Source organism: Papio anubis, chromosome 17, assembly GCF_008728515.1.
Source record: "Papio anubis isolate 15944 chromosome 17, Panubis1.0, whole genome shotgun sequence".
Lineage (NCBI taxonomy): Eukaryota > Metazoa > Chordata > Mammalia > Primates > Cercopithecidae > Papio > Papio anubis.
The window spans coordinates 367987-393897 of NC_044992.1; the positions used below are offsets into that span (position 1 = coordinate 367987).

At 45.5% G+C, this 25911-nt stretch overlaps 1 protein-coding gene across 2 annotated transcripts in view; it reads right to left on the reverse strand.

Annotated features, from left to right (window-relative positions):
- VPS53 (VPS53 subunit of GARP complex) overlaps positions 1-25911 on the reverse strand; it is a 175328-nt gene that overhangs the window by 58056 nt on the left and 91361 nt on the right. For both annotated transcript variants that reach the window (XM_031657228.1, XM_009189285.2), the window contains exons 12-13: positions 10362-10463; positions 2425-2519 (exon numbers count right to left, since the gene is read on the reverse strand). In XM_031657228.1, the coding sequence (XP_031513088.1) occupies positions 2425-2519; positions 10362-10463 (197 nt within the window). The remainder of the gene's footprint in view (positions 1-2424; positions 2520-10361; positions 10464-25911) is intronic.

Sequence of the window (25911 nt, forward strand, 5' to 3'; positions counted from 1 at the left end):
CCCAAGAACCTCCTTCAGAACCTCAATCTGCTCCCAGAGAACCTCCCTCAGAACCTCAATGTGTTCCCAAAGAACTTCCCTCAGTACCTAATGAGTTCCCAGGGAACCTCCCTCAGGACCTAATGTATTCCCAGATAACTTCCTTCAGTACCTAATGCGTTCCCAGAGAACCTCCCTCAGAACCCAATGTGTTTCCAGAGAACTTCCCTCAGAACCTCAATGTGTTCCTGAAGAACCTCCCTCAGGACTTTCCCACAGCCGCTGTTGCTCTCCCCATGGGAGCCACCTTCTGGTCCCTTCCAAGTGCGTTCTTTAGACTATGAGGCTTCCTCTGGGAGCCCAGGCCAGTCTGTCTCCAGTCATCTTTGTCTCCAGTCATCTTGTCACAAGTCATCTTGACCTTTCCAAAACCTGCCTTCCAACGTGGAAGGGCTTTCTACAGTTACTCTGGCTGTGGACAAGGACTCAGGGGTTAGGAGTCTTCCTCCTTTTCTAATGCCCCCTCATGCACACAACAGACACTGGAGCACGAACACAGTCTTCAGCTGTTAGTTTGGAAGTCTTTGGGATTTTTTTTAAAACAGGGTGGGAGGGAAGGAACCTGGCCGCAGTGAGATGCTTTATAAAAATCTTTGGAGGCTACACGTTTGTGAAAAGCATATACTATATTTTGTTTGCTTTTTTTTTTTTTTGAGACAAAGTCTCTGTCATCTAGCTGGGTGGCATAGTAACGGCTCATTGCAGCCTCCACCTCCTGGGCTCCAGTGATTTTCCCACCTCAGTCGTTCAAGTAGCTGGGACTACAGGTGTGCACCACCACACCTGACTAATTAAAAAAAAAGTATTTATAAAGATGAGGTTTCACCATGTTGTCCAGGCAGGTCTCAAATCCTGGGCTTGAGAACTCCTCCTACCTTGGCCTCCCAAAGTGCTGGGATTACAGGTGCAACCCACTGTACCTGGCCATATGAAAAGCATATACTCTATTATATAGATGATCCATAAAATAAAATCAGAGTCCATGAGTTCATACTGATATACAAACAAATGGGGAAGAGGAAAAATTCTTCCATATAGTAGAACTCCAATTAGTAACTGTAGAAGAAATGATGAAAATAGACAATCAACATTTGGCAAATGCCACAGAAACAATGCTTCAGTCAGGAATCAATCATGAAGGGATGCAAAAATGAGTGGGCAAAAGTTTGATGAGAGCAGGATGTTTACATAATATCATCCCATAAGATACTTATTAATCACCAGGAGAAAAATAGCAACTTCACAGTGAAGACAGTTGGCAGGTACCACCTAAAGCAAGTAATCAAAGTGTCAGCAATAACAAATCAATGTGATGTGCCTCTTGACACAATGCACTGGGGATACAATGCCACTTTTATGGCATTCTTGCCCAAAATGGATTTAATCAAGAAAAAAACAAAAACTAAGGACATTGTACAAAATACCTGGCCAGTACGCACTGAGGCTGTGAAAGACAAAGAAAACATAAGGAATGGCTGGGCGAGGTGGCTCACGCCTGTAATCTCAGCACTTTGGGAGGCTGAAGTGGGTGATCATTTGAGCCCAGGAGTTCGAGACTAGCCTGGGCAACACAGGAAGACCGCATCTCTACTAAAAATAGAAAAATTAACCGGGCGGGGTGGCGTGCACCTGTGGTCCCAGCTACTTGGGAGACTGAGGTGGGAGGACTGCTTGAGCCCAGGAGATGGAGGATGCAGTAAGTCATAATCTCACCACTGTACTCCAGCCTGGGGACAGCATGAGACCCTGTCTCAAAAAAGGAGAGGAGGGGAGGGCAGGGAAAAAGATGAGGAACTACTCAAGATTAAAGCAGACCAAGACCAAAGAGATCTGACAACGAAATGCATGATTATTGGGTCCTGGACCAGAAAAAGGGAAATTAATGGGACAGTATTACCTTCTTGATTTTGTTAACTGTGGTTGTTATGTAAGATGTTAACATTCTCTGAGGAGGGCATGTGAGAATTTTTTGTCCTATTTTTGTAACTTTTTTGTAAGTCTAAATTATTTCAAAATGAAAGGTTGAATTATACTTGAAAACATATACATTCGAGATTAGGCTTTCTTCCAATACCCAGTGCCTGACACTGTAAAGCTGTGTGGGCTGACATATGTCAGGGCTCAATACACCCACATGGGAAGGGATCCCAATGTAGGGAGCCACTGGGGACCTTATTAGGGGCAAACTCAGGCCCTGAGATTTATAGACACAATTAATGATAACATTCAAAAGATGTAAAAATATCCCTAATGGGTTTCTAGGGAGGGTCACAGGCGTGCCACATCCAGCTTTCAGCCCCGGAAGGAGCTGTGTGCTTCTGAGACCCAGTCATGACCAGAGCGGCGAGAAATGCAGGCAGAAAACAGCGAATGTTCCTCACTCACTTGTCTTGGGATTCGATATACACGTAGAGATGAGGCTCGAAACACTTGGAAACAATGCCATGAAATGGATTGTCTGGGGCTTTAGGCTTCTTTGGCTGTAAAAACAAAGAAAAATAAATTCTATACCTGAGTGATCTTTGCAAATGTTCAAGAATTTTTTTAAAAACATAACTTCAAAGTTCACTCCTAAGTCACAGATAAGAGAGGACTCAATGTAACCCAACATGATAGCTTCACGATTCACCCTGGCAGGTGAACAAAACACCAGCTTTGTTAGCATCACCCACTTGCTCTGGACGGTGAAAGACATACTGTTACCTGGATAACATATGTATGTTGAATCTGGAAGCTCGTCATCATCTATCCGACTGGTGTTTTACAGAATTTAAACCCTGGCTAATAACAGCACCTTGTATTTGTACAATGCTTTAGAATTTAAAAAGTGCTTTCACACAATCCAATTTTTGATAGCACTTTGATACCAACTAATATGTCACCTGCTCCTCACAATAATCCTTCATGTAGGTATCATTACTACTATTTTATACCTCAAGAAATGAGGACTCAGAGGCTCTCTAACCTGCCCCAAGACATATGTAGAAGTCTGCTTTTCTTAAACTAGAACTCTATTATACCATTATTTTCCTGCAATGATTCCCAGAATTTTTTGAATTCCATCAGTAAGCAAATGTAAGAAAAAGAAGGATGGAAAACCAATAGAGGGTTGTTAACTTTATTTTGCTACTTTCTATTCTTACCACAAGTTCCTAAAAAAATAAATAAATAAATACTTTTTTTGTTGGTTTGTTTGCTTTTTGAGACAGAGTCTCCCTCTGTCAACCAGGCTAAAGTGCAGTGGCGCCATCTCAGCTCACTGCAATCTGCGCCTCCTGGACTCCAGGGATTCTCGTGTCTCAGCTTCCTAAGTAGCTGGGACTACAGGCACGCGCCACCACGCCGAGCTAATTTTTGTATTTTAAGCAGAGGTGGGGTTTGGCCAGGCTGGTCATGAACTTCTGGCCTCAAGTGATCCACCCACCTCCACCTCCCAAAGTGCTGGGCTTATAGGCATGAGGCACGGCGCCCAGCCAGAAAATCGTATTTTATACCCTCAAATTTTATAAGAATAAAATAGCAGCATATAGGCAGTACGTTCTAAGAAAGGACAGTTGGTAACCTTACATCAGATAGATAGAGAGAGACACACACAGGCAGGCAGGCAGACTATACTGTCTTTATTTTTTTGCTTTAGGCCACTGCAATACTAGACCAGCACTGGTTTCCAGGCTGTTACTTGGAAGCCACTGATAAAGAAGTCATATGACAGGCAAGTATTTTAAAACTACATTTGCTACTTAATTCCTTTCCAAGTATCTAAAAAAAAAAAAAAAAAAAAAAAAAAAAAACAGATTTTCCTACATATTACTTTCTATTCCTAAAAAACGTGAATTCTGTCTGTTGCCAAACGTCCACAAAATGACCCTGAGCCAAACACACCTTGCTGGGGTTGATACTAGAATATAATTTGTATGTAAATTGACACCCACAACATACTTGTTAAATTGAACTACTCATATCTTATTTTTTTTAAACCCACTTATTGAGGTATGATTGACATTTTAAAAGCCCTACATATTTAATGTATACATCTCGATGCATTTGAGGTTAAGTATACACCCATGAAGCCCTCACCACCATCAAGGCAGTAAGTGTATCCACCACCTCCTCAAGCTTCCTCCCACCCCTGTTGTTATTATCACTTGTGGTAATAATACTTGCCGGGCGTGGTGGCTCACGCCTATAATCCCAGCACTTTGGGAGGCTAAGGCAGGCAGATCACAAGGTCAGGAGTTCAAGACCAGCACGGCCAATATGGTGAAACCCCATCTCTACTAAAAAAATACAAAAATTAGCTGGGCGTGGTGGCGGGCGCCTGTAGTCCCAGCTACTTGGGAGGCTGAGGCAAAGGAATGGCTTGAACCCGGGAGGCAGAGGTGGCAGTGAGTCGAGATTGCACCACTGCACTCCAGCCTGGCGACAGAGTGAGACTCCATCTCAAAAAAAAAAAAGAATACTTAACATAAGATCTACCCTCTTGAACTGCTTATATATTTTAATAAATACTGGAAGAGATAAGCCCCAATGACAGACAGAAACGATAACTACCTATTTCTGGTCTTTTTTATTATTTTTTTAAATAACACATTGCAATGGTAAAAAACATCTGTAAAAACTGATTTGTAAAAAATGATCACCAAAAATTAAATGTCAACTTTAGATAGACCCACTCAATCTTGTACTTAACCCTCTTCCCTTTTTACCTTCCATGAGTTCCATATCTTTCATTTTTTGGCAAGGTTTCTAAAAACTCTGGTCCTTCCTAAGAATAAATACAATCTGCACTGTTTACTCTTATCATCTGGAAACCACTGCCATAGCCAGGCCTTGGACTGAGCCCACAGTAGGGCCTGGGGGACCACACAAGCCTGGCTGATTGAGCTTGAATCTGCCGGGTCTCGAATTCCACTTGAGTGCACAGATGTCCTGGGAGTTTTTTGCACTTCCATTAGTTCAAGATGAAGGATCTATGATGGAGGATGAGGATTGTGAGGGGTGTCCTCACTCGCCCTGTTTTTTCCAAGTCAGTATCTATCTTTTATTATTGATTCACTAAGATGATTTAAGTGAACAGAAAAATGTGATTTAATTTATCTAACTCTATAGGACTAGATATCATGGATTTAGATTTGGAAAACATGGCTTCTACAAACAGATATCTTTTTATTAATTAAATAATAATGATAAGCATTATGGCTATTCTTTTCATTGAATTTTTTTCTTCTTTTGAAGAAAATATTCACATTCTGCAGGATGACTTCTGGTAATTATACATGTGAATTTACATAATACAGAATGTTACCATTTAAAAAAATCAACATGCATATTTTGCTTTTTTATTTTGAACATGTATATTTTGTATTCAGCTTTACTGACTTGCTAATTTATGTGTACTTTCCCAACTGCTGACAATATTTTATCACTTTAAAATGGCTACATTATGAAACTCTTAAAAAGCCTATAGATTATATAATATTACTGTACTGATGTTAAATTTTCTGATTTTGATCTATGGTAATATAAGTGAATGTCTTTCTTCTTAAGAAATACCTACTAAAGTTCGTGTCCTTTGTAGGGACATGGATGCTGCTGGAAACCATCATTCTCAGCAAACTATCGCAAGAACAGAAAACCAAATACTGCGTGTTCTCACTCATAGGTGGGAATTGAACAATGAGATCACCTGGACACAGGAAGGGAACATCACACACCGGGTCCTATTGTGGGGAGTGGGGGGAGGGATAGCATTAGGAGATATACCTAATGTAAATGATGAGTTGATGGGTGCAGCACACCAACATGGCACATGTATACATATGTAACAAACCTGCATGTTGTGCACATGTACCCTAGAACTTAAAGTATAATAAAAAAATAAACTAATTTAAAAAAATACCTACTAAAATATTTAGGGGTAAAGGACATTATGTCTACAACTTACAAATTGTTCTAAAGGTCAGGGGGGAGTGGGGGAAAAATGATAAAGTTATATAGGAAAATGCTAACAATTGCTGAATCCAGAAGAAAGATATTTAGGAGCTCCTTGTAACTTTTCTCCTAGTTTGACATTATTTAAAAGAGAAAAAAAGTAAAGGATAACGACAAAAACCTTGGAAAATGGGTACCAACGGCCTGATGGAAAATTCCAGAGACCACAATGGAGCCATCTTAAGAATGGCACATCGTCAACACCACACGGGCTGGGGGGCAACACTGTGTGGGAGGCAAAGGCACTCCTGCCTCGGCGAAAAAGGGGTTTGGATCAATCTCCTGGTTTGATGCTGCACTCTGGTGTCCCCCTGAAGGAAGATGAGAGATGGGAAGGGATCTGGATCAATTTCCTGGTTTCATGATGGACTCTCGTATGTTAGCTGTCCCCTGGAGGAAGCTGGGAGATCAGTACGCTGTACCTCACTGGACTAGGTTTATAATTTATGAGCCCATAATTATTTCAAAATATAAAGGTTTTTAAAAAGTGGTTCAGAAGATGTGGGCCTGCATGTGAAGAAGTTTTATAAATATCTTTATTTATTTTGCTTATAGTTTCCTTTTTATGTATACACAAAAGTGATATATGATTGGAGATAAACTATGTTGGAATAAGTTTGAAGAACTCATCTGGTAAGTATAAAATACAGATTCTAACTGGGAAAAGAAACCGGCTATATAATTCCAACAAACTCATCTTGATCAGTCTGCCACAGGCCCTGCCCTTGATGAGGCCCCACGGGACACTCAGAAAGCTGCACGACCAGGCAGCGCCAGGGTTCCACCTCTATCAGTAGATGACGCTGCTCTGCCTGCCCTCCCCACCAACAGCACTCATCCGCAGCGCGGAGGGACCCCTGACCTTGCCACCACAGCACCTAGGTCGTCCTCTTGCAGCCTTTCTAGTGTGAGCTGAAGCATGAGAGGAATAACGGGAGACATTGCCTACAGTTTCCTTTTTCCTTACTTTTTTCCTACAGGGCTGCCTCCTGCCTATGGCTGTGTGATGAACGTGCTCAGTTTAGATAATAGGTGCTGGAATTCTGGCTAACTGGCGTCTCCCTTTGCACCACGCAACTCCCCAGAGGGTTGATTCTCAGCTTAAACACTACACTAAGTCATTTAGCAGTAGCGTTTGGGCCAGGTTCTGAGTGTGTGAATTCCGCCCAAAAGCTGCACATGTTTAAGCTATTTCCTCCTGGAGTTTGGTGGAATAATAAAAGGTTACTGTTGTCACAGTGAGGAGGTCTGCAGCTGGTCCCATTTCCTTTTATTACTACCCAATGTAAACAGATTAAATCGAACTGCTTGGGTCACCAGAAGGGACATTCCTTATTTCTTCTCCTTTCCGTTATACCTTCAGTGTCCCTCAGGCCCCTTTCCGATGTCAATCTTTATCATTGGGAATATCTTGGCAACTGATTGCTCGGGCCCTCTTGTAAACTAAATACCTTTTTTCATGTTCCCTCTCTCTTCTCAGCAGCCAGGCGTAAACTGCAGTAGTGAGCAGGCTGTGACCCTTACCTTGAGAGCCACATGGCTACTGACTGCAGCCATGGAATGAGTTAGGTCACCCACGGAGCCAGCAGGACCTTCCCTCCAACCACCTTGGGCTCATTTCACCACTAACATCTGGTGGGGTCCCTCCCCGATCCCAAGGGCTCTGCTCTTGTTGTGTACCCCACTCTGGGAAGAGGGAGACCCTGGGGCACCCACCTAATCAGCCACCAGCTAGGCCAGGGCCGGTGAGGCAGCAGGAGGTCAGGGATGGCATGGGTGGAGGCATTAGTCACTGGCACTGGCATATAAGTTTTATTACTAATGAGTAATAGCCCGTGAAATGGCAAGTAGATCAGCTAGATCAGGGGTTTAGTTGTTTCTTTTGAGATGGAGTCTCGCTCTGTCGCCCAGGCTGGAGTATAGCGGTGTGATCTCGGCTCACTGCAACCTCCACCTCCCGGGTTCAAACGATTCTCCTGCCTCAGCCTCCCGAGTAGCTGGGATTACAGGCGCCCGCCACCGCGCCCGGGTAACTTTGTATTTTTAGTAGAGGTGGGGTTTCACCATGTTGGTCAGGCTGGTCTTGAACTCCTGGCCTCAGGTGACTGGCCTGCCACGGCCTCCCAAAGTTCTGGGATTACAGGTGTGAGTCACTGTGCCTAGCCATTTTTTTTTTTTTTTTAAATGACATAAAATCCCTGGTTCAAAAAAATGTTTTATCTGAAAGCCCACGATACAAAACGACTCGCAATAAAACTGCTCTGATCACAGGATCTAGGTCCCTGGCCGCCTCCTAACTTCCACAGTGACATCTGACGGGGCACCAAGGAACACAGTTTGAAAACCATTAGCTCTCACTGAAGGCAAACTGGGGAAGTCTAAAGAGAGAGAATAACCTACCTAAGGTCACATGGTCGGTCAGCTAATGGCCGACAAGAGTCCGACATTTTCCCAGCACGTGACTCTGCTTTACCCCAGGTATTGGTCAGGTGTCAGTGTTCTGTCAGCTAATGGCCGACAAGAGTCCGACATTTTCCCAGCACGTGGCTCTGCTTTACCCCAGGTATTGGTCAGGTGTCAGTGTTCTGTGTTCTTAGAACGAGCAGGTCTTGGTCCTTACAATAGTAACTTTAAGCTTCCATATGAGGAAAAAGTTCCAAGAAAAAGGAAAATTATATTTTACCTGGCAAAACTGATTGTGTAGGGAATGGGGCCTCTCTATCTTAATCCAATTTAATAACATCCAGAGATGACTAGCGAAAGGAGTAACTTTTCCTGGCAACACTAGAAGCATCGGAGTGTTTAACTGCACAATTTTGGACATGACCATGGCAGCCACTAGCACTGGTGAGACAACAGGGCTCTGCAAACGGCTCTCCTGCGCAAAGCATGCCCACAGGGTACAGGTGGCCCGGTGGATGGAGGACACACCAGAAGAACGGGCTCTATACCCAGAGCCTTCTTTCCACCCTACTCCCTGCTCCCAAAATGCAATTGAGAACTGCATCTAATTAGTTACAAGAAACTGTTCGTTTTCTCCCGTGCCAGTCAATACTATCATGGCTTTAAATCAACTGCATCTAATCCTATAGATACATCTCCAGGATGGAGCCTCCTCAAGATGTCCCATCAGTTTTGTTCATTTACTTCTATTCCTGAGATTCAGTTCTATGCCCTCTACTCCAACGAGACACGAGTCTATCAACAAAATAGCACTGGGAAAGGATTTCTAGTTTCTGACATTGAGACCTGGCTTCTAGTTTAAGCTCCTCCACTTTCAAGCTATGCAACCCTGGGCCAACCACTTAATCTCTCTGAGCTGCAGTTTCGTCACCTATAAAGCGAGAGGCAGGAATTGTGAAGATGACATAAAGCATGTGAAAGAATTTAAAAGTGCAAAGGACTATAAAAGTGTGAGTATCCATTCTATTACATCGTTTAATCAAGGGACCAGACACATTTGATTGTGTCATTTCAGAACTGCTCCTGGGAGCTCTGCTCTCTGGGCTCCTGCCCTCACGGTGCTGGGAATGAATGAATGCAGGGCTAGCTGCAAAGTGCATGGCTGCAGGTTTCCCAGAGCTGGTCCTCCCAGCCAGCCTCTCTTTTGGTGGTGTCTGGAGCAAAACAACACCATACAATAATCCTCCAGCAGTCAAGTGTAGAAAATTAAAAAGAGGGATCACTAATCAGGAAGGGAAAAGTTCTGATTTATTGCTCTAACCTCCCTTGTCATAACATGGCAGTTAACCAAAAACACCACTCTGTAGGATGAAGGGAGAGGAAATTTAGACTTGGACAGAAAACTCCAAAGGAAATTAAAGTGTTAGTGTGCTCTGAAAAGTAACTCTCCAAATATGCCACTGGCCACCGTGATATTTCCAGGCCTCCCCAGTGGCTTCCAGACCTAAAGTGATCAGCTCACTGCGTGGAGGCCTCTCCTAGCTGAGGGTGCTGCGGGCTTCCCGGGGCTTGTTCAGCCTCTCACATCATCACTGTGCCAGGTGACAGTCAAACTGAAAACTGAGCTGACAAGTTCAGGAGATGCTGAATGAGGCAGAGGAGAACTCTTCTGGCCCCAGCCAGTGGCTAATGAAGCCTGCGTGTGTCCCGGCAGCCGGGCTCTGCAGGAGCAGAGATGTGGGGCAGGGAAGTCTGCCCTTTCGTGGAGTTTTCTAAATGCACTTTCAGATAAAGGCCTTCTGTAAAGACCACAACAGCTGTCAACTCTGAATGTGGCCAACAGTCAAAGGATCGTATCTGGAGCAAGCGGACCCATTTTCAGAAACGCACATGAGGTGGTTACCCGTGGTGACGCAGACCAGACTTACTTGATCTAAATCTCCTTTCTCCGTTGCCAGTTCCTCCGTCTCTGGTGTTGGCTCATCTTCCAGGAAGGGATTGGTAGATGGGGGTGGAGACTCAAGCTTTTTCTGTTAGGTAGATACGAGAAAGAGAGGTGTTTTCTGAGCATGTTCAATAGCTTTCCCCATTGATCTGCTTTCTCCAGGTGTCTCCAACAGCTAGTCATGCACTCTGATCTAATAAAGAGCGGAGGCAACCCAGACCACATTCTTACCTCCAGGCCTTCACTCTGCTTTCCCATCTTCCCGAAACCCCCCTGACCACCCGTCCCCAACTCGAATCTGGCTAAAACGCTCACACATCCTCAGTCCTCACACTGGAACTCCATTCTGCTGGGAAGTCTTTCCCACCTGTCAGGTTTGGGTCAGACGTCCCCGACACGTGTTCCCAAACCATGCTACATGCCCCCTACCCAGGCATTTACTAAAATACGGCAGTTGCCCATTATTTGTCTTGTCCCTTCTGGCCTCCAGGATGCCAGAGATTATGTCTGTCTTGTTCCCCATCCTATCTCGGTGCCTGGCACGTAGCAGGGCCTCAGTAAACAGAAACGAATCAAAGTGCCAGATGGATTTCAATGCAAGAACAAACTACAAAGCTTTTTTTTTTTTTTTTTTAGACGGAGTCTTGCTCTGTAGCCCGGGCTAGAGTGCAGTGGCCGGATCTCAGCTCACTGCAAGCTCCGCCTCCCGGGTTTACGCCATTCTCCTGTCTCAGCCTCCGGAGTAACTACAAAGCTAATCTCATGTGTTCCAGATTAACAGACGTCTCTTCCCAAATAAGCCCCATTACAACAACCACAACAGAAATCTCCTTGAGAAAATCGACTTCTCAGCTTCCAAATATGACCACTATTTCAAAATACATCACTGAGTAGGAACCATGGGCCAGCGGGAAGGCTGCAGGCAGGAGGCGTGGTAGCTTAGCTCCAACCGTGCGGCACTGGCCCTACCACCCAGCTTCCCTGAGCCTCAGTAACTTCATCTGCAGAATGAGGGTGCAATCACAGGACTATCTGGAGGATCAAATGTGAAACCCAGAAGCAGTACAGGATACATACAAGGGTCGCTGACGACGTTAATTCCAGTACAACTACAGAATCAAAGCAGCTCTCTGGAATTCCTTTACAGTTTTCACCTAGAGATGTTGTTTATGCCTGGCAGGCGAAGGCTTTAGCAGAAAGGAGGCCAAATGGACAAACAGAAAAGAGGGACTGCTTGGTGCTGGGGATGAGGGAATGGGGCAAGGCATGGCTCTCTGGAGACAAAAAGTTAATGGAGAGGGAGTTTCGAAATGTACTTGGTATTTTAGCCAACACCAGTGGGTCGACTTGAATTAATCCCTAAGCCAAAAGGGACAGCAGATGGACTATAGCGTGAATAACTTTGCCAAGTGCCACGACACCATCTGAAGATATTACAAACAAAAAGTAAAACCAAAACTTACACAAAGTCTGGGCGCAGTGGCTCACGCCTGTAATCCCAGCATTTTGGGAGGCCGAGGCGGGCGGATCACTTGAGGTCAGGAGATCAAGACCAGCCTGGCCAACATGGTGAAAGCCTGTCTCTACTAAAAAAACCTAAATTAGCAGTGTGGTGGCGGGTGCCTTAATCCCAGCTACTCAGGAGGCTGAGGCACAAGAATTGCTTGAACCCAGGAAGTGGAAGTTGCAGTGAGCTGAGATGGCACCACTACACACTAGCTTGGGTGACAGAGCAAGACTCTGTCTCAAAAATAAATAAATAAATAAATAAATAAAATAACATAAATACCTTGCACAAAAACACTACACCTGCGTCTGCTTTTTGGTTTACAGTCATTTAAACTGCTTATTTGTTGGCCAAAACACTTGGATGCAATTGATGTGGACAGATACAGCCTTGGTGCACGACAAAGCCTTGTGGTGACGGCATTAGCTCGAGGTAATCAGTAGTAAGATGATGATTTTTGTGGTATCTTGGTGAGAAACAATATGGTCTAACACCCAAGTATTTCACATTTGCACACTCCAAACTTTGGCTTCTTTACCTAACATGAGAGAAAAAAATCCTTAAAAACTTACAGCTCTTTTTAGAATGCAATATTTCCAAGCTTAAATTGTCTTCTTAAGGGCTGCTTTTAGAGAGAGACAGGAATAGTAAGAAAGGGAATCTACCAAGCTTAATCTTCAACAACCGTAAAAAAGTTAAGTTAGGTAACAGCATTAGCTTCCTGATTCCACTGGCTTAACAGCGGGTTCTGGGATGCTGCTGATGAGCTGAGTCACTATGATTCCAAGTCTTCTGGTCCCTTGTAGATGTGAAAAGCTAGTCAGCTAACTGAAGTTAAAAGTTTTGCTCAAAATCATTCAGTGACAGACACAGAATCTGAGTTTTTGAACTAAATGCCCCTCATCTATTGCTAAGTCTATTGGGTTGATAACAGCACCTCACAATTACATAAAGGTGGGCCTCATTTTTAAAACGTAAGGTGTGATTGGAAATCATGGCAAACAGCAGATGTCAGTGAGGTGGACTGAGGATGTTCGTGGGCTTTACTCTCGGTGGCATAAAGCATCAAGAAAACGGAGAAGGTAGGAAGAAGTCACGGGCAGCACTGAAGAAGCAGGCACCATCTGAGGCAGGGTGAGCGCGGGCCACTTGCTCAGTGTCACCATCTGGGGTAGGGTGAGTGCGGGCCAACCTCAGCCTCCCAAGTAGCTGGGACTACACGTGCGCATCACCACACCCAACTAATTTTTGTATTTTTTGTAGAGATGGGGTTTTGCCATGTTGCCCGGGCTGGTCTCAAACTCCTGACCTGAAGCAATCCATCCGTCTCAGCCTCCCAAAGTGCTGGAATTATAGACGTGAGCCACCGTGCCCGGCCTCTATTAACATTCTGATGAAATGAGGGGAGTTGTGGACACCAAGGAGCTCCTAGCTCGGCACATACATTCCACATGTGGACCACGTTAGTACAGGAAAAGTGATTCATTCCTCCCCTCATCCACTCAACAAAGGGATATGCTGGGCCCTAGGAGTAGAGCAGTGAGAAAGACAGGCCAGCCTCAGCCCTCATGGAGATTAGAGTCTGCTGGGGGAGACAGCCTTCAATCCAACAGTCACACAAACGGTGAGAAGGGCCACGAAGGAAAAGCGGTCATCATGGAAACGTGCAACAGAGGGCCGCAGGAGACTTCCCTAAAGAAAGGATGTCTGAGCCAGAGCTGAAGGATGCCTCAGAGTTAAATATGTGAGGGGTGGAGGGCGGAGGGAACAGCATGTGTCTGCCACTCACTCAACAATGATGTACTGGGCATCTACTCTGCTCCAGGCACTCTCGGGCGCACCAGGGATGCAAGTGAGGAAGACGGATTAGAGGTGGCGCTGCAGTGGTGAGAGGAAAACTCAGGGAGTGGGATGAGCTGGGGATGAGGGTGGGAAAGTGCGTCTACACGGGGTTGTCAGAAAAGGTCTCTGAGGAGATGACGGCTGAGCTGAGTAAGAAGGAACTGCTCAGGCAAAACCCAAGGAAGGGTGTTCTCAGCAGGGAGACCTGGTGGAGATGCTGGAAAGCACTTGGTGAGTCTGAGGGACAGAAAGGAAGACGGGGGCCTGGGGTAAGAGGGGTGGGGCCTGGGGTAAGAGGGGTGGGGCCTGGGGTAAGAGGGGTGGCAGCAGCCCCGTCATGCAGCCTTTTGTGGGCCATGGTAAGGGTCGGTTTTCTTCTCACTGCAATTGGGCAGTCGCTGGTGGTTTTCAAGAGGGAAGTGATGTGATCTAATTTGGATTTTAAAAATAGTCCACTGCTGTGGGGGAACGGATTATAGTGACAGCAGGAAGCCCAATTTAAGAGGCTGCTACAGTGTTCCGGGAAAGGGTTGATGGGGAACCGGACTAAGCTGGTGATGGAGGACAGAAAAAAGCGTCCGTCAGATGTGGGGCATAGTTAGGAGGCAGAGCCAGGAGGCTTTGCTGAGAGTGAGAACGAGGGTGAGGGAACGAAAGGAGTGAAGGGACACCCACTTTCTGGTCCAAGCAACTGCACAGCTGATAGTGCCTTAACTGAGATGGGGCATCCTCGTGTAGTGGCAAGGCACAGGCTCCGGATCTGACAGACCTGGGTTCGAGTCCAGGTTCCACCACCATGGGGTGCGCTGTTTAACTTCTAGCCTCAGTTCTCCTACCTGCAAATGTGAAGGGACAGGAATACCCACCTCGTATGGCTGCCATGAGGATGGGATGAGGCGTGCGCGGCAGGAGTGAGCGCCACAGTCACGTGCCACACCATCATGTTTCCACCCATGACGGGCCACGGTACGACGGCGGTTCCACTAGATTATACTGGAGTCAGACGACGGAGTAGGCCGGGGTCTGCAACCCCTGGGCCACCAGTCCACGGCCCATAAGGAAACCGAGCCACACATCACGAGGTGAGCAGCAGTGAGTAAGCATGATCGCCTGAGCTCCGCCTCCTGTCAGGTCTCAGGCAAACCCTGCTGTGAGCCGCTCATTGGAGGGGTCTGGGTTGTGCACTCCGTATGAGAATCCAATGCCTGATGATCTGAGGCAGAACAGTTTCATCTCGAAACCATCCCCCGACCCCCCTCCCCTAACTCCCACCCCCAGCCCCACCTGTGGAAAAACTGTCTTCCACAAAACCAGTCCCTGGTGCCAAAAAGTTTGGGGGCAGCTGGAGTAGGTTATAGCAGGCACACTCTACGAGGTTTGCACAGTGATGAAACTAACGATGCATTTCTCAGAACATATTCCTGCCGTTAAGCAATGCGTGACTGAATATACACGGCAGCTTAACGTGCTGTTGGCACAGAGGGCGAGGCTCAGCAAGGGGGAGCTTTCAGCGGTAGCTAATAGGGTGAGCCAGGACATGAGGCATAACCGTTGTGCTTCTCTCGATACAGCAGCCCACAGAAGAGAAAGACGTGGGCGCACAGGGTTAAAAGTCTTGTCAAAAGAAGTTCTGTGAACCGTAAGTGGAACCTTGTCCCAACTATTTTGTCTCTTTGGGATCTCTCTAAGAAATGAAAGCAAAGGGCCCATCAACTTTGCACTTTCTAAGTGGAAAGGCACACTGAGCTGCTCCTTTCTTCCCCAGTCTGCAACCACGCACGTACCGCCCACCTCCCTGTTGACAAAAGTCCCAAAACCCTCAGGTGTGGATGTGCATTCCCGCAGTTTGGGGGCTACATGACTGCTCGGATTAACTGCTAAGATGGAAGACAAGTCCTAGCAGGGAGCGATCACTGCGTGACGCAGCCGTCTGTGCCGAGAGCCATACAGATCACGCTTCTCAGGCTTGCTCTGCAGCGGTCACAGGCCACAGAGAATTACAACTGGGGGTTTAGATTGTCAGTGACTCAATGACATATTTCATGAACTCTGAGGCTGCTAAATAAAGCCAAAAATTTTCCAAGACGTGAATGACTTTCCAATTTTGAAAGAATTCATTCTTTTTGCTATGATGACAGTTGATTTCAAGCCGATACAGGAAAGCAAAATTCTTCATATAGCAAGTTAATTCCTACTGATTAAATCACAGGGGATTCCCAGCACCTTCAAAACAGTTCAGGCCACAGGATAGTCAGGCTGTTTAATTCACTGTTAGGAAGGGAAAGTCTGGCTTCAGTCAGCTGTACACCCGTATCTCATCTGCCTACACAAATCCCTGTGTGAGGCCCTAGCTGGACACGTCCAATTATCAAAGAAGAAACTCTGAAATTTAAGACTCTCTTCCTTTCCCTAGAGCAGAAAGCTTTCACTTGTGAGATGAAAGTTCCTCAATGTCTGCATTTCTCATGCCATAAATGCTTTACTCCAGCCCAATTCCTAATTTGTCCTTAAAGAGATAACTGGGGGGCTTTGGTTGACAGTCCAGATTGCAAGCCCAGGGTACACACACCTGGCGTCCACCATTTCTGGGGCCACGCTCTTGCTACCGCCATGTCCACTTATATTGTGACAGTTATGTGCAGATTTCTTTCTCCTACTAGATCCTAAGTGCCTTCCCGATTCAATTTCTCATCTTTTCCAAAGCCCTGTACAAAGAGGGAGCTTGAAAAGTATCTGTGGGTAAATGCTGATAAGATGAAAGGCCCTCAGTACAATCCTCTTCAGAAACATGGGCAGCACTTTCTATTTTCTGTAAACAAAACAAAAAACCTGTGCATATGTGCGCAAGCATGTTTGCAGAAGAGTCAAAAATACACCCCAAAGTATTAAACAGTGTGGATACCTCTAGGGGGAGGGATATACAGTAGTTAAGAAGAGATGTTTATTTAAAATATTTTTTTCTATTTGAGTTTTTAATAGGCATGTACAGCTCCTTTTTCTTTTTCTTTTTTCTTTTTCTGAGACACAGCCTCACTCTTCCACCCAGGACGAAGTGCAGTGGTGCGGTCGCAGCTCACTGCAGTCTGGAACTCCTGGACTGAGGTGACTCTTGCACCTCAGCCTCCCGATAGCTGAGAATGCAGGTGCACACCACCATGCCCTGCTCATTAAAATTTTTTTTTTGTAGAGACAGGGTCTTCGTGGCCCAGGCTGGTCTCAAACTCCTGGCCGTAGAGATCCGCCCGCCTCGGCCTCCCAGAGTGCTGGGATTTTAGGCATGAGCCATTATGCCTGGCCCACTGCTGATTTTTTTTTTTTTTTTGTAGACAGAATATTTATCTGAAAAGATGATTTATAACTAAACTCATACACTATTTTCTAAAGCCCTTAATTCTAAATTGTGATGTAATTCATATAACATAAAATTCAACATTTTAAAGTGATTTACTATTCAGTGGTTTTTGGACATTCACAAGGTCGTGCATCCATCACCACCAATTCTGGAACATTTTTCACCCCCAGAAGCAACCCCTACCGGTTCCTGGGAAGCTGTTACTTCCCAGTCTTCCCCTTCCCAGCCCCATCGGCCTCTATGGATTTGCCTCTTTGGATATTTCATGTAGATGGAATCATAGAATGTGTGACGTCTGTGTCTGGTTTCTTTCACTCGGCACGGTATGTTCAAGGTTCACCCAGCTTAGGGCACACGTCAGCACTTCATTCCTTTTATGACTGAATAATATTCCACTGTACGGAGAATATTTGGTTTTTCCTTGTCTGTTGATGTTTCTACCTTTTGGCTATTGGGAGTAGTGCTGCCATGAACATTTGTGTAGGACGTACGAACATATGTTTTTAATTCCCTTGGGCATATACTTAGAAGTAGAAATGTGTAATTAAAAATAAAAGAATTCGGATTGCTTTGCTTTTTCTATTTGGCGGAGCTACCCCTTCATACTAGGCATGGCACACTAACACTGTGAGATGCACTGAAACAAGGAGGGACCACATCTTCTCGATCTTAATTCCATTTGGAAGAACAGAAAGGGAGAGGAACAGGAAGAAGTTTAAAGTGGAGGCTGAAACTTGAAAATGCTCACAACTTGACCGGATAATTCCACTAGTGTCGTAAGAAAATAATCTCACTCCTTTGGGTAAGAGTCAGCGAAGAGGAGATAAGAGAGAAGAGAAAAGACGAAAAACATAATCTCAAAAGTATATAAAATTAGTAGACAAAAATATTCATATAGCCCTATTTATAAAAGTGAGAAAAAACTAAGGGTCCTTTGAGAAAAGAATAATTGGGGAAATTACTGAGTATCTACAAAATTAACTCTTTCTGTGGTTGAGAAAGAACTTAAGCTGTGACATATGAAGGATATTTTCATATGTGTGTGTGAATTAACACAGAAATTAACTCAAAATAGATCAAAGATATAACTCAAAGTGGATGGAAGATATAAATGTAGCAGCTGAAACTATAAAACTCTTAGGAAGAAACCTAGGTAAGTCTTTGTAGCCTTGGATTACGTAATAGTTTTTTGGATATGACACTAAAACACAAGCAAGAACAAAAAGATAATTAACCTTCATCAAAACTGAAATCCTGTGAAATGACTATCTAGAGAGTGAAAACAACCCACAGATGGGAGAAAACATTTGCAAATCATATGTCTGATATACGACAGAATATATAAAGAAGTTAGAAAGGCCGGGCACGGTGGCTCATGCCTATACCCGAGCACTATGGAAGTGGTATTCACGCGGTGAAAAACCCGCGCAGATACCGCGAGCGGTATTCACGCGGTGAAAACCTGCACAGATACTCGCAGCGGTATTCACGCAGTGAAAAGGCGGAAACCACCCGAATGTCCACCGGTTGATGAAGAGACAACAGTATGTGCATCACCCACACAATGGTGCAGTATTCAGCCATCAAAATGCAGCGCTGACACACGCCACAACATGGGTAAGGCTTGCAGACACTGTCTAGAGGGAGGGAAGGCAGACACAAAAACCAGGCATTGTAGCATTTATGTGAAGTGTCCAGAACAGGCATCCATAAAGACAAAAGTCGATTCGTAATTGTCCAGGGCTGGGGAAAGAGAACTTGAAGGTCCTGCCTGCTAAGGAGGGATTTCCTCTGGGGTAACAGAAATGTTCTGGCCGGGCGCGGTGGCTCAAGCCTGTAATCCCAGCACTTTGGGAGGCCGAGACGGGCGGATCACAAGGTCAGGGGATCGAGACCATCCTGGCTAACCCGGTGAAACCCCGTCTCTACTAAAAAATACAAAAAACTAGCCGGGCGAGGTGGCGGGCGCCTGTAGTCCCAGCTACTCGGGAGGCTGAGGCAGGAGAATGGCGTGAACCTGGGAGGCGGAGCTTGCAGTGAGCCGAGATCTGGCCACTGGGCTCGAGGCTGGGTGACTGTGCGATACTCTGTCTCAAAAAAAAAAAAAAAAAAAGAAATGTTCTGGACTTGCACAGCTGGGATCGTGGCATCATCTTGTGAATATATGAAAACCAACTGAACTGTGTATTTTAAACGATAAATTTCATGTGACATTTTGTGACATGAGTTACATCTCAATTTTAAAAACAAAATAAGCAGAGAAAAATGTATTTAAAAGAATACAATTTCAACTGTGTAAAATGCATAGAAAGAATAGACCCAAATCCTCATCTCTGATTTGGATGACTTTTTTTCCCTGCTTCTCTATTCTCGCCTATACTTTCCAAATTTTCTATCCTGATCCTGTATTACTCTCTTCTCAGAAACAAAAGTTAATCGTCCCTCAGGATATTATTCAAATGGAAGAATACACTTCTTTAGCACCAGTAAAGTATCCATAAAATATTTTCCAACACTGAAGGGAGTGCATCAGGTGGGGGAAGCTGTCGCTGTCAGAGACTGACATCCCCAAGCCGTGGCAGAGCTGGGAAACCTGCCCCTTCCTCACACAGCCTCCCTCACGCAGGTATTAAGCTGCCAGAAGGCCAAGGCGTAGAGTGAGACACGCCGGGTGGGCTTTCATGAGTCGTGAGCCTTTTACATACGCTCTTATGCTCAAATTGCATGGTTGACAATTATACCCATCTAGCTTCTGTCTTTACAACGTAAGTATACATATATATTAAAATGACCCCTATAAGCCAAAGGACAAGTCTCTTTCAAAAGGCAACGTATGCAATGGTCAAGAGGAAGGGAAATCCAGCTGCATAAAATGGGAAAATTTTTTATTTTATTTAAAAAAAAAAAAAACACAAACCTCCAGTGAAGCAGTTATAAAAACCTAATCCGATCTACTCTGCTTCCCGCAGACGGCTGAATGTAATTTGTTCACCTTGAATCTAATCATCAAGTCACTAACGATGCATATGGATACAGTTACGTCATAGCCAGACATTCTCTTTTAATTTCAAGGCATTTTAATTTACAGACTATCTTGAATTCCTCCTAAAGGGTCAGAAGTTGAGGCAACTGGGAAAAGCACAGGCAGCTCACCTCCTCCGGTAATAGTCACAGCACAGGACATCGTAAAACTGGTCAAGTACGGTAAAAGCAACAAACCCTGTCCCTGAGGCTCTTTCAGTCTAAAGTTCTATCAGATGTTGAAGTCACAGCTCTTGAAAAAGAGCAAAGGATGATGCATCCCACGGATGGGTCAGGAGGCGCTGAGCTGTGGTGGGTCTTCCTGGCGAGCTGGCCACACCCTCAAGCTCATCCTCACTGTTTCACTGTCGCCAAGGACTGGAGAGGTCCTGAATGATACAGTGAGGGCGGCGGTGGGGGCAGCGTGGGGATGAGGTATGGCCTAGGGAGGGGCAGCAAGGGAGAGTCTCTGGACATTTTGGCTCCTTAGCTGACATCACCTGTTTCGTGGCACCTTTCTGAGGAATGCAGCAACTTTCTATAAAATTTGGCATATATCAAAAGGTATCAAGATATACCTTGGTTCATTTCATAATTTATTCTGGTATTTTGAAACAAAATGGTAGCCAAAAAGGACTTTCCAAAGAGTGTATCCTGAAAGCGAGGTAGCATGGGGAAGGGACCAGGGGCCAGGGAGCAGCAAATCTCCAGGCAGGGCCCCCAGCAGCTAGACCGGGGGTCAGGACAGCTGGAACTCCCGGCCTTGCTCAGGCAGCCTCTTCCGGCTGCTTTGTGTTGGGAGCATGGTCGGTAGCCACGATTAATTCACCAGGGTCCCTGCCACTGAGGGTCGCAGAATAAAGGTGAAGAAGGTTGTGCAAGGCCCACAATGAGATGATGGTGGGGACCAGGCCCAGTGTGAACATCACCCAGAGCCACAGCCTTCACGTCTCCTCACAGCAGAGCTGCAGTGAACCGATTCCTCGAGGCCCGGCCCACCTGGATGAAGTGGCCACAGGGCTTCTGTTGCCTCCTAGAAACTTCTCTTTAAGAGAAAATCCTTGAAGGATATCAGACAGCCCTTGTCAGGATTTGGAATGCAGAATAACCGCCAGGTCGTGATACCTGACACAAAGAACAGGGTCTGGAGGACGAGGTCGAATTAAAGAAGTTGAAGGGTTTAGAGGAGTCTGTGGCGAGGAGAGCTGACAGCTGACTCCATAGAGAGGGAAAGAAAGAACTCACGGTGCTCATCGGGCTTTCCCAGCTACGGATTCATAACCTGACACTCCGCAAACCTGATAGGAGACGAGAGCAACTGAACAACGAAGAGGGGATGCCTTACAGACCGGTTCTGCCAAAACATTTCAAATATGAACATCAAAAAGGAAGGAGCGGGGGGAAAAGGCTGAAGTGCTCCTAGCTGACCCCTGACCACCACCCCAGAGCACCGCCTCGGCCAGGAGACACCGGGCTCCGGTCCAGGAGCTGGGCTCTGGCTGAGCGCGTTCAGGCCTGAGCCACCAGGACCCCCAGCCCTGTCCTCCCAGGACAGAAGGTGGCTGACAGTTGGCCAACTGCCGCTCTGACAGGCCTGTACCTGTGTTTTTCAATACAGCATTGTCTTTGCGAACTTGAGTAAGCTCCTTCAGTTTTTCATGGTCTCTACGTCGTTACCCTGTTCAGCAGCCTCAGCCTGTCCAGGAGGGCCTTCCCCGCCCTCGTTCCCCGCCCTCGTTCCCCGCCCTCGTTCCCTTAGCACTTTTGGCCTTTGGGGGATTTTTCCTCAGACAGGTCCTGGGACAGACCCAGGTTCACAGGCTACCCTGGTCCTCGGATACAACAGGGCCATTTGTTCCTCCAGGGTCCCACAGCTCCCTAAATGTAAAAGAAAAATCACCAGGGCGTAGGGCCCAGCCAGAGAGGGTGAAGAATGGCTCAAAACAAGGGCTTGGCAAGAACGTCATTCAAGCATCCTTCACTGGGACCTATTTCCCACCCGGTTATCTGGATTACCAGCTCACAGAGCCTGTCCTGACGCTCTCCGGACCCTGCCCAGCCAGAGGCCACGGGAGCTCAGGGGGCTACTCCCAGGTGGGGCCTGTGCTCAATGCTCAAACCTCATGCTTGTCCCCGGCAGACCTCTGTAGGGCTGAATCCAGTGCCACACATATCTGTGCTTGAAACCAGGCAGAAGCATGGCTTGGGAAGGTCCGAGAGGAGAGCCAGCAAGAGGAAATTAGGAGGTTGCTAAAGCCAACCTTGTACTTCTCAGGAGAAACGCACGACTCCGTCAGTGGGATCTCTGTTCCCTACTTCCTTATCTTTTTCTTTCTTTTTTGAGATGGTCTCACTTTGTCACCCAGGTTGGAGTGCAGTAGTGCAATCTCAATTCATTGCAACCTCTGCCTCCTGGGCTAAAGCGATCCTCCTGTCTCAGCCTCTCGGGTAGCTAGGACTATAGGAGTACACCATCATGCCCTGCTAAAATTTCCCAGGTAGCTGGGACTACAGGCATGTCCCACCACGCCCTGTTAATATTTCCCGGGTAGCTGGGACTACAGGCATGCACCACCATGCCTGTTAAAGTTTCCCGGGTAGCTGGGACTACGGGCATGCACCACCACGCCCCACTAGTATTTCCCGGGTAGCTGGGACTACAGGCGTGCACCACCACGCCCCACTAATACTTCCTTTTCTGACCTGCACTCTCTTTAAGGCTATTTTCATCTGGTTTGTGACCGTTTTCCCCCTTGTTACTAAAAAGAAATCAATATTGAACATTAGTCAGCAAGCAGAGTATACATATTTTTGATGTGCCAACTAGGAAGAAAGAGTATTTTGTGGTTTCAGTTGCATTTTATTTTAACAAAGTCATGAGTGAGCCCACGTAGGCAGGACCTTGTGGTCTGGCCTCAAAATTGGGTTGCTGCCACCACCACTCTGCAGCAGTCCACTGCCTGAAAGACCAGCCCGATTCACCTGCGCCACCTACTCTGAGGCTGGCCTCGTGGGACAAAGAGAGAATTCCACTGAAGTCTCAGGGTTTTAGGACCGGAAGGGTAGGAGCTAGAGAAGGTGACAGAGGTGAAGGGGGAACAAGTGAGTGGGACTCCAGGTCCAAGTCCCAGCCTGGCCCCTGCTTCAATCACAGTAGCTCAGTTTCATGTTTTTACACATTAGCTCCGTGGCCTAGGGTAAGTTTCAAATGAGTATAGCACCTACTTCCTATGGCTGATGAAGCAGAGTGACTGACTGTAGGTAAACGCACCTAGTATAGTGTGGGTCACCAAGTGGATGTTCAAAGCACGGTAGCTATTGTGTTCGGATTCTACATTTGATTTTTTTTTTTTTTTTGAGATGGAGTCTCGCCCTGTCGCCCAGGCTGGAATGCAGTGGGGCAATCTTGGCAGGCACCCACCACCACACCTGGCTAATTTTTTGTAGTTTTGGTCGTGATAGCACGCTGCTCTCAAACTCCTGACCATAAGTGATCTTCCCACCTCAGCTTCTCAAAGTGCTGGGATTATAGGCATGAGCCACCGCACCCAGCCTCTACATTAGATTTTGTTACAAGAAAGGATTTGGAAATCACTGATTTGGCCCATCTCTCTCATTTTAAAACAATTGAAAAATAACGTTGTTAAAGTACATATAAAGTATGTAAATACATTTGTATAAGAAAATTTCCAAAAAACTATACCAGAGTAAATGGAAAAAAATATTTCCTTGCTTCTCTACCTACTCTCACTCCAACTTCCTTCCTGAGAGACATCCACTGTTACCATTTCCAGACCTCTTTCTTACACATTTACGCACATAAACATGCTTTTTACTTTTTCCATAAAAGACATTATACCTCCCAAAGTGCTGGGATGACAGGCGTGAGCTGCCGTATCCGGCCCCCATTCCACCACTTTTAAACTGTGTGTAGCATCTCATGGCATGGATGCACCATAATTTATTTAACCATTCTTCAATAATAAACATTACAGACATATCCAAGTCTTTTGCTTTTAAGGCTGAGTTCACCTCTTTCTTTGTGCATCTTCCTCTACATGTATGGATTTTTTTAGACTTCCGGTTTAGATGTAACATTGTTGTTTGATAGGACACGCATATTTACATTTCTGAAAGTTCTGATAATGACAATTTATGCACCAAAAAGGTATCAAGCTGTATACTAGCACTAAAATCCTGTACTATTAGTCCTTTTGTAAACCTGATCTTTTTTTCTTTTTGTAAACCTGATGTAGGAAAAATATCCTGTTTTCTTTTTTTTCATGTTTATTAGCCAACTGCATTTCTTCAGTGAATCATCTGTTTGACTCTGTATTCATTTTTCAAATGGGTTACTTGTCTTTTCCTTACTGATTTTTAGGAGTTCTTTATATGTGCTAGATATTAATCGTTTGTGTCATACAGCTGAAACTGTTTTTTTTTTTTAAATTTTATTTATTTATTTATTTATTTATTTATTTATTTATTTATTTATTTTGAGATGGAGTCTCGCTCTGTCACCCAGGCTGGAGTGCAGTGGCCAGATCTCGGCTCACTGCAAGCTCCGCCTCCCGGGTTCACGCCATTCTCCTGCCTTAGCCTCCTGAGTAGCTGGGACTACAGGTGCCCGCCACCTCGCCTGGCTAGTTTTTTGTATTTTTTAGTAGAGACGGGGTTTCACCGTGTTAGCCAGGATGGTCTCGATCTCCTGACCTCGTGATCCACCCGTCTCGGCCTCCCAAAGTGCTGGGATTACAGGATTGAGCCACCATGCCCGGCCAGCTTAAACTGTTTTTTAATCCCTTGATGGTTTCTGGTCTCTTTTTCCAAAAGAATTTTGTTCTCTTTATGTTGTCAAACCTTTCAGCACTTTTCTTCATGGCTTTTGGGTTTTATGTCTTATGTAGTCTCACTAATATTCTGTTATTAAATGATAGGCGGGCATGGTAGCTCACACCTGGAATCCCAGCACTTTGGGAGGCCAAGGTGGTGGGCAGATCACCTGAGGTCAGGAGTTTGAGACCAGCCTGACCAACATGGTGAAACCCTGTCTCTACTGAAAATACAAAAATTAGCCAGGTGTGGTGGCGCGCACCTGTAATCCCAGCTACCCGGGAGGCTGAGGCAGGAGAATCGCTTGAACCCAGGAGGCGGAGGTTGCAGTGAGCCGAGATCACCCCACTGCACTCCAGCCTGGGTGACAGAGTGAGACTCTGTCTAAAAAAAAAAAAAATGAAAAATAAATAAATAAATAAATAAATAAATAAATAAATAAAGGATAGTCCTTTCTTCTCATTTAACAGGGAAGGCAGTTCACTACATTACAGTGGAATCGGGATTAGGCCACGCATCTTCTCTCTCGACTGCAGGTCCAAGGACTTTTCTACTAAATCACATTGCTTCTCTATTGTTACCAGCAGTTAAAAAAACCCAAAATCTAACTTAAAAGAAAATTCAAAGGTATGATTCTCTCAACGTGGATATCTTCTTCCCTCCCTCCTTTCTTCTTTCCCTTTCCATTCCTGCCTGCATGGGTTCTGTGTATACTCTGCACGACTCGAGGAGACAGATGAGCCAGCTACAATTTCTGCATTCAAGGAGCTCAATGTCTACGCATATGTAATGATGCAAACAGAAATGACCATAGAACATAGTCTATGTTCTATGGTTTCCCAGTGGATAGGAAATCTGAAGATAGCATATTGATGTGTTAGCAGGGAGTCTGGACCTCCAAAAAGAGGTTTACTCCTTTCTCTTTCTTTATTTTAGAGATAGGGTGTCACTATGTTACCAACCACAGCTCACTGCAGC